This window comes from Hipposideros armiger, unplaced genomic scaffold, assembly GCF_001890085.2.
Source record: "Hipposideros armiger isolate ML-2016 unplaced genomic scaffold, ASM189008v1 scaffold_741, whole genome shotgun sequence".
In the NCBI taxonomy this organism is placed as follows: domain Eukaryota; kingdom Metazoa; phylum Chordata; class Mammalia; order Chiroptera; family Hipposideridae; genus Hipposideros; species Hipposideros armiger.
The window spans coordinates 65366-83084 of NW_017732091.1; the positions used below are offsets into that span (position 1 = coordinate 65366).

Below are 17719 nucleotides of genomic sequence, written 5' to 3' on the forward strand. Positions count from 1 at the left end.
TCTCTCTCTCTCTCTCTCTCTCTCTCTCTCTCTCTCTCTCTCTCTCTCTCATACACACACTTCAGCCTCTCACCCCCTCCCCTTTACTGAGTTACTACTATTTTCTCCTGGGATTCCTTTTTACAGATGTAACCCTCTTTTCTTCCCAGCCTTTTCTCACTCAGAAATAGAATTCCTCCTGGAGCTTAATGCCTTAACATCTCTCTGCCTTTGACGACGGGTCCCCGTTGTGTGGGATCCTATCCTTTATCTCAGATCCAAGACGTTTCTCATCCATACCTTCTCAATTTTTCTTCTGTGATCTCAGCAATTCCTGGACTCCCCTGTAAACTTACTCCATCTCCTTGATTTCTTCATTCTTTTCTTACGTATTGTCACTCTGCAATTTCCAGTGCAACTTCAGATGTACTGGGGAATTCAGTAGTTCCTTCACAAGTCACTTGCAATAACTGTGTTTTTAAACCTGGACCCATACTATTGAGCTCACACCAGCTTCCGGGGACTCGGGTGTCTTTTTAAGTATGGAGCCTCTCCACGCAGGCCTGTCTGTCTGGCCCTGTTTTCCTGGCCCTGGCCCAGGAACTGAGGATAAATCCCAGGCCTTGGCTCTCTCAATGTTAAGTTTTATGGAAATGAGCCAGGCAGAAACCCGATTTCCATTAGAAATCTTCATGTTTAAAGATGCCTAATTTCTAGGGCTCAGAAGAGAAGGGAGATTTGAGGATTTTCTTTGTTGTTTTTGTTTAACCAGTGCAGAATTCCCTGAGTTTGGGCTCCAGATCTATAGGGAAATAAGGACTATGTAGTCTAGAGGGGTGTGGTATATAGAATTTGGGTCTGGAATTTCTGAGACATCACTTCTCTCTGGTTGGCCAGGTCCTCCCTGACCTGGAAGTGACTATATCTTTAACTTTCTAGTTTAATCATAATATAGAGAAAGGTTGCAGAGCTTTCTCTGTAGACAGAAATTTCCTTTTTCTTCCTCCCTAAGGAAGTGTAGTGAAAAGAGCACACACACGGTTTGGAGTCAGACAAGTCTGTATTAAATCACAGATTAAATTTCCGTCACTTGCCAGCTGTGTCTTTGGGGAAGTGACTTAACCTCACGGAGTTTCAGTTTCCTCAAGGGCTATGATGTGGGTTAAATGAGATATGACACCTGACACATAACGGGGACTTTAAATGATGAGTCTCATCTCAAATTAATTGGTTCAGAGTTCCTTGGAAAGAACATGTCTCATTTTCTCCCACTCTTAAATCCTGACAGTGTAAACCCAAAGATTCCTATGAAAACAGATTTTTAGATCCATTCTGTTGTAGGTGCCCAATGATACATTTACCATCAGTCTCTCTTTGTTCAACATTTTGCATTCCTACCATGGGGCGGTCACTCTGCTAGGTGCTGGGAATACAAATGTGTATGATTCTGGAGTTCATCATGAGGGAATACAGCTGTTTTCCTAGTTTAATTCCTACATCGAACAGGGCTGTGTGATGGAACTGCCATCAGCTATTGTCCTGATGCTTCAGGCCCCTTTGAGATCCAGGGAAGGTCTGCCTCAAGGAGCAGCCGGGAGTGGTCACTCTAAATCTGAATCCTTCCTCTTGGAAACGTACAGGCATTTATTAAAATTGTAGAGGAGTTACCCTTTTGCTTGTCTGTGCTACCTGGAGAGCCTCTGGTTTGGCACCTAAATTGAGGGACCTGTAAAAACTTTTTCATTTCCCCAGAAAAAATGAGGGAACGAGGGGATCGTACTGACAAAGAGCAATCGGTCAGACTTCAGGCTCTGCGGCAATTCTCTCTTCCAACCTCCTTACCTCCCACCACAGTCCTCATTATTTTTGAGTTTCTCATTTCCAGTCTGGGGGGCCAGCCAGTACTTTGGGAGCGTTTGGCAGATAGTTCAGCTTCAGGCAAGCAGAATCTCTGCCGATTTGGCTCCGAAGCCCTTCACCACATGGAATCACTTATTCTGCTTCGATTAATAGGCAAAGCTGCCACTGGCATGGACCCACATACCCTTGTGACTGATGGCATGGTATTTGGGGGCTGGCTCTACTCCCCTGAATATAATTTGCTTTGGTCTTTGCCCAGACTATTCCCTGATCCAGCAGTGCTTTACTGCATCATCTTCAATTCACATCCTTCATCTTCTTCTGCCTGCGCCAAATTCACCTTTTCCAGCCATGGTCTTCGGCTTTACCTCCACTCATGCAGGATCTCAGCATTTATATATATCTTAAAAACCTTCTGTTATTTCACCTGTTTGTCCTATGTCTCCCCTCGCCCCCCCCTCCCCCCGTATCCCTGCCCAAGATACACGCAGCCCAGTATGCTGTAGGATCTTAGTTTGTAGTGCGTGGGATTTGGAATCAGGGAACCTGGCCCCGTCAAAGAGTGGCTGTGTGATCTTGGATAAATTGCTTAATCTCTCTAGGCCTCAGCTGTTCCACTCATTCATCTAACGGATATTTATTGATCACCAGCTGCAGCGGTGGACCAGACGGACATTTAGTCCCTATCTTCATGGAGCTCCCAGTCCACTTTACAGAGCACGTGCGAGGATTAATGGTAAAATAAAGCAGGACAGTACAATAGAAAGAGAGGTGGCTTTGGAGGCAAACAAGCATTGACTCTGAATCCTAGTTCTGCCACTGTGGGTCCTTAGCTTGTTCACTTTTTGTAAAATGGATATTATAATACCTACCTTGGTGGGTTTGTGTGGATTAAATGAGATCATGAATGTAAATCCTGCAGCACACGTACGCAATGAGTCATTGCTATTATTACTATTCTTACGCATTTGGAAATGCTTTGCAGACTGTGCATATGATAGGTATTGTTAACATTACCATCTCCTGTACCCTGTTTTTCCACATGGCATTTAGCCCTCTTCTCCTAATGTTCGACAGCTGGCAATCTCTAAACGGGCATGAATGAGTTTTCCTTGCTAGGTAACTTCTGCATTGCCCTATTCAAACCTGGTTTTGTTTGTTTGCTTGTTTGTCTGTTTGTTTAATGATTGCTCTCCCTGTTTATCACATTATGGTTACATGATTGGAAATTCTGCCCAGCTTTCCGCTAGGTTAAACAAGTGACTCTTGTGTGGTATTTTCTGTTTAGTTGTTCGTTTTCCTCAGAATCACAGACAGGTTCTTTGCCTGTAAGTGACCGTGGAGTTAAATTGATTGGTCTGAATATTGCCAATTTTTGGAATGTTGGTTAGACCCTATATTAGTTTCCTGCGGTTGCTCTAATAAATTATCCCAACTTTGGTGGCTTAAAACAACAGGAATTTCTTCTCTCACAATTCTGGAGATCAGAAGTCCAAAATCAGTATCACTGGGTCCAAATCAGGGTGTCAGCCAGTCTGTGCTCGTCCCAGAGCTGCTTGGGGGTAATCTGTTTCCTGGCCTCCGCCAGCTTCTGGTGGCTGCCAGCATTCCTCGGCTTGTGACTGCATCACTCCAATCTCTGCCTCCATGGTCACACTGCCTTCTCCTCTTCTGGTTTCATCAACTATCCTTCCCTAAGGACATCTGTGATGGCATTTAGAGCCCACTTGGATAATCCCCATTTTAAGATCGTTAACTTAGTTACATCTGCAAAGTCTTTGCCACATAAAGTAGCAGTCACAGGTTCCAAGGATTAGGACATGGACATCTTGGCAGAGTGCATTATTCAGCCTACTGTAGTCCTTTCCCAAAGTCACTGTCACTTTGCAGTCCCTCCCTTCCAAAGAGTCTGTGCACCGAGGTTCTATTCAGGGGTACCTTCTACAAATTGAAGTAGGAAATGTTGATGAAATATTGTTAATCAGCTTCTCTATCTTCAGAATAATATGAATTAAGCCAGGGTAGTTTCTTCTTGCCATACTTCACCACTCGCCTCTCAATTTCATTATCTATTTATCCGTGCTTCTCCACCACAAAATTATTTTTATGATGTAAACTTTTAGCTGTAATTTCCTGTGCTGTTGTAACGTTTTTACTCTGGTAGATATATACTCTGTCCCTCTCATCTCACTTAGACGTTCATCTAATATTTTATCTCCTAAGAGCAAAACTGAAATTATTCTCCTTTTGTTGCTGTTCAGCATCATGGGACAAGTAATTAAATATTCCTCACTGTCTCGGTCTTTCTTGTCCGTTTAGCCCAGCTTCCGTCAGTGACTCCCAAAAACCAATTGTAGCTGCCAGATGTGTCTGTCTCAATCACCACTAACCTCCCACCACACTGTTCTTTAACCGTCCTTATATAAACCATTATATCCATGGTTCCTCACTGAGAATCTTTTTAAAACTATGGATACCACCCTCTCCCCCCACACATATAAATATTCATATGCGCACACACATAATTTTGTTAGTGTTTTAGGGGGCTTTTGAACCCCCATGAAGCTCATCCATGGACTACACGTTGGGCCCTGGATTAAGATTCCCAAATTGAGAAATTGGCATCAGGATATCTACATTCATGCCCCTAACTCTGCCCCAGCTGTGTGACCTCAAGCAAGTCACTTACCCTTCCTTAGCTTGAGTTGGACACTAGACGATCTCTGAAGTCCATTTCAGCTCTAAAAATGGACGCGTCTGTGAGCATTTTCATATGCCGATCACAATTTATTGATTATTTTCCTGAGCTTGTCCCCAGCTTCCCATTTCATATTTATATTTCTGAAATAAAGTTCCCTATTTCCTTTGGCCTTGAGTAATCATTAAAAAAAAAAACAGTCCTGTACTCGGTGCCCAAAGGGATTTAACTGGATATAGAATGGACATATGCTTTTTAGTTGGACCTTCCCCATTATAGCGGTCTCCTCCCTTCCCTCTTTATTTCAATATTCTCCCTGTTGTTTGCATGTCAGGAGAGCTGTCATCCAGTGCATTGTGCTAAACTGTCTCAAAGAGGGAACTGGGGCTGAAAAGATCTCAATGGAAAGAACAAAGATGGCTAAGCTTTCTGGGCAGCAGTGACCTTTGAAGAGCCCCTGCCAAAACCAAGGGTGGGAAAGAGAGTTTCCTTTTCATGCTGTCTTTTAATGGAAGAATGAGCATTCTAAAAAGTCAGTTTAATATAGGGTATTAGAAAAGAGCTTATGCTGCTTTTCAAACCCTGGCTGTTACACGGAGGGCTTGCTTCAGTTGTAGAACAGGTGACATAACAATTATTATCGACCACGAGATTTTTTTAGTACCTCGCTGGCAGGGAGTGTGTGTTATTTATCTTTGCATCCCTAATGTCTAGAATAGAACTATGCACTAATTATGTGCTCAGATTTTTGCTTCAAGTGTGTGTGGCAGCCATGCAAACGTGCTGTTCATATCTCCTGCTGCAGGGAGCATAACTGACTGACAGCCTTTAGCTGCTGTCCCCCTAGGTCCATCACCACATGTGCACTGAGGCCACGCACCCTGCAGGCTGCTCCCAGCCAGTGACGGAGCACAGCAGGGGTTCTAACGCAGGCACATCCTGGTGAGATGTGGGACTCCTTTGGCTTGAGGACTTCCCACTGGCCTGGCCAAACCTTTCTTGGAACTGCACCGCAGTTTCTCCTATCCAGACCTCCTTCTTTCCTTCTCTCCTTCCACAGGTGTCAGACCTCCTGCATGGTCTGAACGCTCTCCCCTCTCCTCCCCCCTTTCTAATAAATCCCTTGTATATCTACCTCATCTTGGTGTCTTCCCCTTGGCAGACCTGAACGAACACAATATGAAAGAATGAAGGAGTCCTTGTTGTAACTGAGAGTTGAGAGTGGTCACGTTGGAAGATAGTGGAGAACGCTTGTGATAACTTATTATTATGAGGCTTTAGTGAAAGCTATTTGAAATGTTTGGAACCTTAGACAATGTGATCCTTTCCAAAGGCAAACTGATCTCTTTCCTCCTTCCACTTAAAACCCTCCAATGGCTTTCCATCGCTCTTAGGATAAAGCAAAAAAACTTTATGTTTAAAATACTCTAACATGGCCTACAAGGTCCGACCTGGTCTGGTCCCTGCTTCCCTTTGCAGCCTCATCTTGCATTATACTGCCCCTCACTCTCTCTTTTTTTTTAATTAAGTTATTTTTTATTATGAAATACACATTTTTTAGAATTAGTTTCAGCTGTACAACACAGTGCAATAGATATACTTTTTACCCCTCGAAGGCCCCTCACTCTGTCTTTTCTAGCCATACTAGTTCCTTTATTCACCATACTGCCTGCTGCCACGGTACCTTTGTACACGCTGTTCCTTCTGCTCAGAGCACTATTCTCTCACCTTCGCCTTGTGAATTCATACTCATAGCTAAGCTTATAAATATCACCTCATCAGGGCAGCTTTATTTGGACCTTCTTAACTAGGTCAGATGCTCCTCTAACATTTCCCACCATCTAGCCCTCCTTTATATAGCACGTATTACACTGGCTACTTTTCATTTGTGTGAGGTTATTTGGTTAATCTCTCTCTCCCTCTTTAGACTGTAAGCTACATAAAGGAAAGGAACAGTATAAGGTTTCACTCACTGTCGTAGCCCAGCATCATCACAGAGCCTAGCACACAGTTGGTACTCAATACATATTTGTGGAATGATTGAGCCCAAGTATCGGGGGATGAGGGGAACTGTTCTGGAATAGTGTCAGGTCTGAAGTTTGATTTTACCCTATATATTATACAACTAATAAGTTAGCCGGTCACTGTTTCATGGATGCTGGCAGAAGTCAAGAGCCTTCTGGGTCAGAGACAAAGGACTTCATTACTCACAGCACAGCATATAGCATGAGCCTCATGTTTGTTTGCATTGGTTCCCCTCGCCCCCCAAGCCTGATGTGGAGTCCTCAGGCAGACGCTTGCACAGGCCATGAGTCCCGTTGCAGGGGAGGAATACTGAGTTTGGGGAACCTGTCGTTTTATAGCAAGCAGTAAGCAAAGCTTGTTCTTTGTCCCAGAGAGATGCGTGACCTCATCTGTCAAGGTTTCTGACTGCAAACACAATCCTGAGAAATGGCCCCAATAAAGAGCAGCCGGGGCCTTGAAATCTTGGCATTTCCAACAAGATGGAAAGGAGACCCGTGCGAGAGTATCTCCCAATATACAGTTTCTCCAAAAATTATTTATGTCTAGGGAAAGCCTCAGAAGAGAAATTCATTGCTCTCTCTTTCCCTTCCCCCCCACCCCACACAGTATGCCCACAGTATTCCAGGGGGGAAATCTGGCCATGGGTTTGCTCACCAGAAGCATAGGCTGGAGAACGGCTAATAGGACCGTATTTCCTTGAGTGGCAGTGTTGTGTAATGGTTAAGAACATTGACTCTGGAACCAAGACTACCTGGGTTTGAATTCTTGCTCTGCTACTGTCTAACTATTATTATATCCTTGGGAAAGTTATTTCACCTCTCTATGCCTTATTCTCTCATCTGTGAAATGGGGATAATAAAAGTACCTGTCTCAAAAGGCCATTGTGATTAAATGCGTAAAACACTTGGAGAAATGCGGGACCTACAGTAAGTGGTCGTAAATGTTAGCACTTAGGATTGTGGTGGTGGTTATTATTCTAGGCCAGCTGACCAATTGTGGGGTAATTGACTTGCACTTCATTAGACAGTGATAATGGTCTGCTGACTTTGGAAACTCTGCCTCCAGTATTTAAGTTATTCACCTTTGGTGTCTAGGACTCATCTAAATGTGAACTAGAAAGGTGGGAGAGGAGGGCAGGGATGCTCTGCTCTTCCTGTGCAAATGGACTTCATTACAGTCTAGGCTTATTAGTTGTTAAATGCTTTTACATGGTGCTAGGTAGGGAGCTAAGGAGGGTAGACTCTTAATGTAGGTACAGGTTACAGACACTGTATTGAAGCACTGCGTCCCTTGGAGGTGTTCTCAATGCTGAGCTTAACTACTTCTCTTTTCGTAGTGAACGTGGTGGAGGCGCTTCAGGAATTCTGGCAGATGAAACAGTCCCGTGGGGCTGACTTGAAGAATGGGGCTCTTGTGGTTTATGAGATGGTTCCTTCCAACAGTCCTCCCTATGTCTGCTATGTTACCCTGCCTGGGGGAAGTTGCTTCGGGAGTTTCCAGGTAAGAGTTGTCAATCGGCAGGAGCAAAGTTGAATACTTAGGTGCCAGTAATGGCTTTTTCCATTGCCTTGGCCATGAAATCTCTGTCTGAAATCACATATGTGAGGACCTGAACCAATTCTGGGCAAATCGTTCTGGTAAGCGTCTGGGGCACACTTGACCACAAAAGAACCTCAGTACATGCTTTTCTTTCAGCCTGCAATACCTCAAACCCACTTTGAATTTGGGCAGTTATGAAAACACCCTTACTTGGTATGTCAGACTACCGGCACCAAACCCATGTTCTGATCTGGCTTTCCAACTTCCTGCCATCTCTTTTTGAGGACATAGAATACTATTCCTTGGCCCCCGTACTTTTTCATAGGCAATTACTAAGGAAAGCCATGTTTAAGTTCCCTAAGGGGATGGACTGTATGGTGGAAATTGTACTCATCTAAGAATTAGACCCAAATTCTCATTTCCCTACCAGCAAAGCAAGTCAGGTAACTTCTCTGGGCCTCAGTTTCCCTACCTATAATATGAAGGAGATGGGTTAGGCTATTTCTAAAGTCTGTCTAGTACTAGCATTCTACAATTATATGAAAGACCTGTAATACATGATGATGAAAAGAGAGATTGCTATTATAGTGTGGTGAGAAATTTGAGTCGTGTGAATATTATCATCAAAGATGGATTCATTACATCTTTGCAGAAAGGAAGGTAGCCTTCGGAAATGTCAACTTAGAGTCTGAGTGGGAATTTAGAGAAGAAAACAGACAAAGGTATAACCCCCGCTATATGCTTCCATAGCACCTTGAACTTCCCCTGTCATATCAACTTATCACAACATATTATAATTATTTGTCTCTCCCAGTGGATGATGCGCCATCCCCTGGGAGGCAAAGAAAGTATCTGTCTTCTTCCTTGTTCAGTTTTAAATCCCAAGCACCAAACTCAGCATCTTGCCCAGAGTGGGCACTTAATAAATGTGTTGCATGAATCTGCCATGGCAGTTCAGTTCCTGCCTCAAACACAGACAGTCCTAAGGAAGCTTCATTTCAAAGCAGGTGACTAAATTTTTTCCTTCAGAACACCAGCTATTTCAGAGAAATAAATAAGTGTCCAAGGATGACTAAAAAATGTGTATGCTTTCTCTTCTGGAGACTAAGATCTTTCCTTCCTTCTCCCGCCTCATTACATTGCTGAAGAAGGATTTTGATTATTTTATGGTGATGCCCAAAGCTGTACCATTATGTAATTTGATTTCTGTTATTTCCTGAAAGAGTAGAATTATCCGTCATGGCCCCTTTTAGATTCTCTCTTTTATATCCACTTCAGCTAGTAAAATTTCCCCCGCTGGTTTTCTTCACAGATACCTTTTCAGAAATAGCACTTACAGTAGAATGGGCAGCAGGCTAGTAAACAGATAAGTAAAAACAGAGAAATTGAAGAAGCAAGAAGACTTAAGGTTAATGTGCCAACTCCATATGCTGTCTCAGAGAGACCTGTCAGCTAAAGGAAATTGGGAATTATTGATACGATGGTTAAGTAGCGAACATATACTGGTCTACGTTTTAAAACTATAATATCACTTTCTTCCTTTCCTCTAATCCTAATCATAAATGACAAAGGGCACAGAGGCCTTTGCGGCAGCCAGTGAAAAAGAATTTTAAAGATATACTATGGTGCCTGGAAAGATGAAGTTGAGAGATTTAAGATTTCTGAAAATCAGACTTGTCCTATGATACCTACTCATATGCTGGACATAATGTAAAAACATGATTAAAAAAATTTTTTTTAAAGATTTTATTGGGGAATTGGGGAAGGGGAACAGCCAAGTTGTTGTCCTTCAGTCTTAGTTGTGGAGGGTGCAGCTAGCTCAGCTCCGAGTCCAGTCGCCATCCGGCCTCCTGTCAGCAGCTCGCAGCCACTCAGCTCAAGGTGCTGTGTTCAATCTTAGTTGCGGATGGGCGTAGCCTACCATCCCATGCGGGAGTCAAACCGGAAACCTTGTTGTTAGGAGCATGTGCACTCACCAGCTGAGCCACCCTGCCACCCATTGGCAGCTCAGCAGCAGCTCAACTCGGGGGCAGCTCACTGGCCCACGTGGGAATCGAACCAGTGACCCTGTTGCTCAGAGTTCGCGCTCTTAACCAGCTGAGCCACTCGGCCTGCCCTAAAAATTTTTTTTCTTGCTTTCCTTGGGTCAGCCTTCCTTCCCCTAGCCACTCCTTGCTTCTAAAAAAAAAGACTACAAATTCCTTCTTCAGACCTTACATTCTGTTTAGGGATAGCTCCTTGGCTCACTACATTATTGGGGGGAACTGCCTGCTCACAGCTAAAAGTGAAGTCCGAGAATCCCAGATGGGTGCTTCTGATAGAGACTTAGGGGTCTCTGCAGAGGTCTCCTTAGGATTCTAACCTTAGGTTATCTAGAGGAATGAGAAAAATCTTGCCTGTCCACAGAACAAGAAAACAAGATACAGATTTCTAACAGGCTGGCCAGAATCTGGCTTTTGAGTAATTAATTCTGTTGACAGTTTAAACAGGGCTATTTTTCATTTCCAGTGATTATATGCTGACTTCAGCAGCCTTCCTCATACTGCATTTGAGCTACAGCCATCTCCAGTTCCTTAATGACTTCAGGATGTTGAATCAAAATTACGTTTCCCAATGCCCCGACCATTTTACAATAAAAACCTAGGAGGGCGAGTTGAACACTTTGAACAAACTGATTTAACCAAAGAATGTCCGAGTGTCTTCTGTCCCAAGTGTTTCCCTCCATTGTTCCTTTTCTCTCTCAGATGCACATACACACATATTTTCTGTCTCTCTACCTTACCTAGTTTTGCCCCACAAAAGCTGAGGCCCGGCGGAGTGCTGCAAAGATTGCACTAATGAACTCTGTGTTTAATGAACATCCTTCCCGAAGAATCACTGATGAGTTCATTGAGAAGAGTGTCTCTGAGGCCCTGGCATCTTTCAATGTAAGTTACTTGGAGTTGGAAAGAAGGAGAGTGGGGTGAGAGAACTGGCTGATTGGGAAGTCTTGTGTATTACTGGGAAAGGGAGATGAATTCTTGTTTTCTTTCCTGTCTACATCTCTGTTCTTTCTGTGTTTTTTTTTCTCTGTCAATCTTTTGTATTATATGCTCCATATGTCTCTTTCTCTAATTCTCTATGTGTGTTTGTTTTTGCTGTTATGTAGTCTCTTGATCTTGAAACCTTTAATCAAAATTTATGGAATTTTAGAGATATTCCAAAATAAAAGTGGGGCTTGAATTTTGCTTTTCCCAATTTTGGTTTAAGACCTTAGTCCTTTCTTCCTTCACAGTTCTTTTCTTTTTTTATATGACTGTTTTTATTGTCTCTTGTCACCTGCCTCCATTACTTCATCTTATTAATAAAGAATACTTTATAACACAGTGTCTTGTCTTTTTTTCCTTTCTAGGAACGGGGAGGATAATTTATTTACTCTCTTTAGAAAGAACATCTGTTCTTTCAGATGATGATTATGATGATGATGATGATGATGATGATGATGATAACCATAGCTAATCCTAACTGAGCATTTACTTTGTGCCAGGGACTGTGCTAGGGATTTATGTGTATTTTATCTCATTTGATCTTCACAACAATCCTATGAGGTATAAGTCCTATTATTACCCCTGTTTCAGGGATGAGGAAACTAAAAACAAAGAAGTGAAGTTTTGCCTAAAGTGACAGAAATAGTAAGTGGTGGAGCCAAGACTGGAACCCAAGGTGATTTATCAGCTTTTCTAGCGGTTGGTGCATCTTAGAAGTTAACACTGCCCTCTTCTGTCTTCCAAGTTCACTGATAGGGTGATAAAGTCAGATTAGTTTTCTGTTTTTATTCTCTTTGAATTTAAGATGTAATTATGTATACTAAACTGCTTGGGTTATCTGTTTTGTGGATTGGTGTTGAATATTTTAAATTAGAAGTTACCTAGGACCCATCTGTTTTTCTCCCATTACTCTTTGCCCCAACGAGCAGTGTCTACAGGGAATAAAAACATTTTTATACTAACCAAAGCCAATTAAAATTAAGAAAGTACATTTGTCACTCTTGTCACCTAATGTATTATAAAATGAAACATTAGTTTGGATTATAGAAAGCAGTGGCTATGAGTATGGGCTCTGAATTCTTGTTTTGGAAATTATTGTTCTACTAACTATGTGACTTTGAACAAGTTACTTCATTTAAGTCTCAGTTTTCTCATCTGTAAAATAGGATAACGATTATCTATCACATAGGATTATTGGATAAAAGAGAACATATTCAAGCATTTAGCACATGTTATCTATTTAGATGCCTTTGGATGCAAGTAATACAAAGTCTCACTTCAAATTGACTTAAGGGAATAAATGAAGGAAGTGAATTTATTATCCAGCATGGACAGGAAGTCCAGAAGTAAGGCAGATTTTAGAGCTGGTTGAATCCTTGGATCAAGAATGTCATTATCTCTCCATCTCTTTCTGTCTCTCACCCATCCATCTTCTAGGTATTGGCTGTGTCCTTGGGCTGGCTCCCCTCACGGTCGGTGCAAGGTGGCTACAGAATTCCAGACATTAAGGAGATATAACTATGTTCAGAGACAGAAAAAGACCATCTTCGCTAGTGTCTCTTTAGTAGGAAAGAATCTTTTCCTAGCAGACCTCCCTCCTACCTCCCAATGGCCAGAATTTCCATCTTAAAACCAATTACCAACTTCCCCGCCCCCCTCACCCCCCGCAAAAAAATAATTACAGGCAAAACGATTTGGATTTACCCACTGGAGTTAGGATAAAATCACGTTTCCCTGAGGCACATGGGAGATGAGTAGACACTAGAACAAGATTAAGGTTCTAGAAAAAGAAGAAAATATTGGGTTGTTGGAAAAGTCATGATGCATTTTTGCAACGGAAAACATAGAAAAAATACATCATGACTTTTCCAACAACCCAATAGATGTAGGGTAGGTCACCAGCAGCGTCTACTCCAAAGTATAGTAAAAGTAAACTGTCATTATTCTCATGCCATCATTCCTCTTAGATTAATCCCCGAAACAGAACTTAATGGGGTTCTCAGGAATATCCCAATAGAATCCCCCTTCTCTAGAATAATAATTTTCATCTGGTCTTAACCAGGGGTAAAGAGTGGTGACCATATTCTTTGCTTTTCACTTTTGTTCTTTAAAAGTCCTGCATCTGACACTATAATACACTATGCCTTTTGACAAATCATCTAACCTCTGTGGGTCTGAGTTTCCTCCTTGGTAAAATAAGTAGGCTGAATGAAATGAACTCTAATTCCTTTCCAATTATATTGTAATATTCTTACCACTTATCGAGTAGTCTGTGATTAAATGCTTATTGAATAAATGGAGTTCATTTATAACTATGTTAGGTGTACAAGAGTCATACGAGGTAGAACTTCCGAACTGGCGGGTCATGCCACTCTGGTGTACTCCAAATGGGTTACAGATGAGCCATGATGTTGATCCCCTCTGCTGGCAGGGGACAGAGCAAGGCCTGGGGCAGATGGACTCCTCTGCCCCACAGCCTCCACTGGCAAGCTGCTCTGCCAGCAGCCTCCTCTCTATACCCCAGCTGGCTGTACAGATATGATTGTTATTTTCTATATGCCGTATCATGGACAGTTTTGGAGGTACTGAATAAGGTATCACATTGGACAATTAAAGGCAAAAATGAAAATGGTTGCTTGCTTCAGAGCCTTAAATCCTAATAGTGAAGATTACCTTTGTCCTTCCTCCCTTTGGCTTTTCACTTCTAAATTCCCCACAAAGATTAACTCACTACATGTGGCATGGCTGTTTCTCATGAGCCACAGAACAATATGGGTTGCTCTTGAGTAGTCCTGACTTCTTGTTGATTCTAGCACAGTGAGAACAAATAATAAGTAATAATAGTAAGTAGTACATTTATGGTGGAATTATTATGTGCCTGGCATTATTTTAGGTGTGATACAAATACAGTAAAACCCTATGATAATGTACTCCACAATACACCAAATTTGGATATAACTTAATTGTTATATTTCTTTCTGTCCCCTTTCTCAAAGATAGCAAATAAAGTTCTTATCTTGGGAGGTGGGGGTGTGTGATGTGGAACTAGCTAGAAAAGCAGGCAACTTCTGAAGGAGTAGGAAGAGGAAGTTGGGTCACTGTGTTCCCGGTAGTCCCCTGGCCTCATTTTCCTTGATCAGGTTGACAAAAGCATCACCAGTAAACCGGGAGATACTCTTCTTTTGGAAGTCCCAGCCAGCCCCAGGATCTGGAATTACCCTCACTAATATTAAAGCACCACCAAATAGCACCAAACCAGAGCCAATACCAGAATGGATTTACATTGTGTAACTGGACACGAGGTCCAGTACAATGATACCCCCACATTTTATATGATTGGTGTTTTTAGACCATATTTATCACTTTTTAAATTAAAAAAAACATTTTTAATATATTTAATTCTCAAAACAATCCTATAAGGTAGATATATGATTACTCCCATGTTACAGATGAGGAACCTGAGGAACAGAAAGGTTAGATGACTTCACCAAGTCCACAAGAGGAGTAGGAGCTCCTGTCCCTGCTCGTAGCTTCTATACAGTATTTTTTTTTTTTGCACATGCTAGGCTTGCAGGTAGGACAATGTATCTTAATTCTACCCCTGCAGAGTCATGTCACCAATAGAAGACACACCAGGCAAATGTCTGGGAGGCCAAACTGCTACCCAGAACTTGCTGTGCTTACGGGTCCTACTGTCTCCCTTTAAAATGCATTTGCCCAATTGTCCTCTAGGCTGGTCCAATGAACTCACTGTGTTATTTTGGCTAAATCAGGGCTCTTTTCCATGTCTCAGTGCTCCCCACTGTAAAATAGGGAAAATCAGATTGGCCTTACTCTATCACCCTAGTTAAAATGTGTGATGACTTTGGTGTCTTCTAGGTCTGCCCTGACTAGTAGAATAGCCACTAGCCACGTATAGCTACTGAGGACTTGAAATGTGGTTAGTAGGAATTGAGCTGTGCTGTAAGCATCAAAGAGACACCATCTTTTGAAAACTTAGTACAAAAAAAAAAAGGAAAATATTTCATTAATATTTTTTTACTAATTACAGTTGAAATAATATGTTGAATATGTTAGGTTAAATAAAATATGCTGTTAAAATACATTAATTACATTTCTGTTGGACAGTGCTGCTTGAAGTGATAATCCTGATTGAAGATCTATCTTTTCCTTTCCTCTGTTACCAGGGCAACAGGGAGGAAGCTGACAACCCAAATACAGGGATTGGTGCCTTCCGATTCATGTTGGAATCCAACAAGGGCAAGTCAATGTTAGAGTTCCAGGTACTATCTCGCCTAGTTCCTCGGCTCTAATAACGTGTCGGCGTGTTTGTGTGTGTGTGTGTGTGTGTGTGTGTGTGTGTGTGTGTGTGTGTCTGTGTGTGTGTCTGTGTCTGTGTGTGCGCGCTCATCCCTTATACTTTGATATTCAATTGGAAAGGAAGGAAGAGAGGCTGTTAGAATATTTTTCAAAATATAAATATCTTCCTTCCCCCAAGGGCATATCAGAGTTGGTATAAGCGAGGCCTCCACAAATACGTTTTGTAAAGGTTACCCGTGTAAACCTGATGCAACCTCCAAATATAAATCACTGTCCTGGCACTTCCTATTTTCTTCCTCCAGGAGTTAATGACAGTTTTTCAACTGCTGCACTGGAATGGCAGCCTTAAGGCCATGAGGGAAAGACAGTGCTCTCGGCAGGTAAGAGATCCTCTGGGTGAGGGGAGTCTGGCAGAAGGACTATTCTGAGCTGGCTGTTGTGTTAGAAATAAGCAGGCCGATGGATACTAGGTCATGAATATGGAAAGTCTGACTTAACGTGCCCTCTTCACTCCTGTTATCTTTCCTATTTAAATCTTAGCTGTGATTTTTTTCTGCCCTTGCTTCCCTCACCAGGAATTTTCCCTTATGAATCTTCTTAGAGGGGCAGCCGGTTAGCTCCGTTGGTTAGAGCGCAGTGCTCATAACACCAAGGTTGCTGGTTCGATCCCCACATGGGCCACTGAGCTGCGCCCTCCACAACTAAACTGAAACAACTACTTGACTTGGAGCTGATGGGTCCCGGAAAAACACACTGTTCCCCAATAAAAAAAAATTTGTTTAAAGGGAAAAATAAACATATATATGTATTTATCTTCTTAGAGGGCTTACATATGCGCTGACTTCAGTTAGGACTCTAAGGCTAAGGGTTCCTAGTCCCAGTTGGGTCAGTGTGGTATGAACTTCACCTTGTCAGTGACCTTCACATTCATCTCCCCCTCCAGGAAGTGTTGGCTCATTATTCACACCGGGCCCTGGATGATGATATTCGCCACCAAATGGCATTGGACTGGGTGAGCCGGGAGCAGAGTGTGCCCGGGGCGCTGTCTAGAGAGCTGGCCTCTACTGAGCGGGAGCTGGATGAAGCCCGGCTGGCAGGCAAGGAGCTGCGCTTCCACAAGGAGAAGAAAGATATTCTCATGCTGGCTGCTGGGCAGTTGGGCAATATGCATTCCTCCAACTGCTAGGCATCCATCCACCCACACACCTCCCATCCTCTCCAGGCCCTTTTTTATATGTCCTTTCTAAGACTTAGTATGATTTCTGTACATACTTTCTCAATTTTATACTTTAAAATATAGAGATTTATATATGTGTATAAATTCTACACCTGGATTCCTATTTGCTAAGAGATCCCTTTTCTGACTTCTAGTTGCTGGGGGTAGTTTCATTTGAAACATTTCCACTCCACTTTACAAGAAGAGTAGGCTCTCTTTGGAGCTTTGTTGGATCTTACACCCCTAGCAACTGTGTACTCATTTCAGTAGCACGAGATGATTGACTAAGTGTTCGTGTCTCCTCCTTTTAAGATACCAGGGAGCTTGAATAAAGGCTTTGTGCCCCCCGCACCATTCCTGCTTTTTCTTAGACTCAAACAGGTTATGAGGAGTCTGAAGCCTTCTGCTTTGGTTTATCTTGAGCTGGGCCTACTCGGACAGAGTTGTTCCTCCAGTAAGGCTATTTCCTGACACCATTACCTTCCTCCCTGCCTCTGACTCCTATTGATCCTTCATTGTGAGGCTTCCTTACTTTATTATTTGGAAGGAAGTGGAGATCTGGTTTCTCATTTTTAAATCATTCCTGAGCAAGTGCCCGGGAACAAGAGGAAGTATAAACACAATCTGTAGGGGTTTATCACCGAAGTTGCTTCTGGGGCATAGATACCATAGCAGTAGTCCAGGGTTCTGGATGTACTCTACTCTACAGAAAGAAGGGGTCAGGGGTGGAGGTGCTTATTTTCAGTATCACGCTTTTCCCTCCTCCTCCCCTGCTCACCCGGCTTAGTGAAGCCCTGTATTTAGACCTTCCTGCCTGCAGAGATTGGTAGAAGGTGAAACCTATTTCCCTCTTCTCTCTCCTCCCATCATTTTGCTCTTTGGAAAAATTATCTGTCCTGTTTGGAGAGGGCCATGTTCCTCTCCCTGCCACGAAGTTGCGGTTGTCTACTACCTTAGATGTACATACCTTGGATTCACATGCGTTTTCTCTCCTCTTCTTCCACACTCTTAGAGCATGACTAGATCAGGAAAATCAGATAAGACTTTGGCATTTTG

General features: G+C 42.6%; 1 protein-coding gene across 1 annotated transcript; it reads left to right on the forward strand.

The window, feature by feature from the left end:
• The first annotated feature begins 2475 nt into the window (after window positions 1-2475).
• On the forward strand, window positions 2476-17713 carry LIX1L (limb and CNS expressed 1 like). Its single transcript, XM_019627834.1, has 6 exons — window positions 2476-2575; window positions 7899-8062; window positions 10888-11028; window positions 15315-15410; window positions 15750-15827; window positions 16391-17713. Exons 2-6 carry the CDS (start codon window positions 7934-7936, stop codon window positions 16631-16633), a joined length of 687 nt encoding a protein of 228 aa, XP_019483379.1. The 5' UTR covers window positions 2476-2575; window positions 7899-7933; the 3' UTR covers window positions 16634-17713.
• The last annotated feature ends 6 nt before the right edge of the window (window positions 17714-17719 follow it).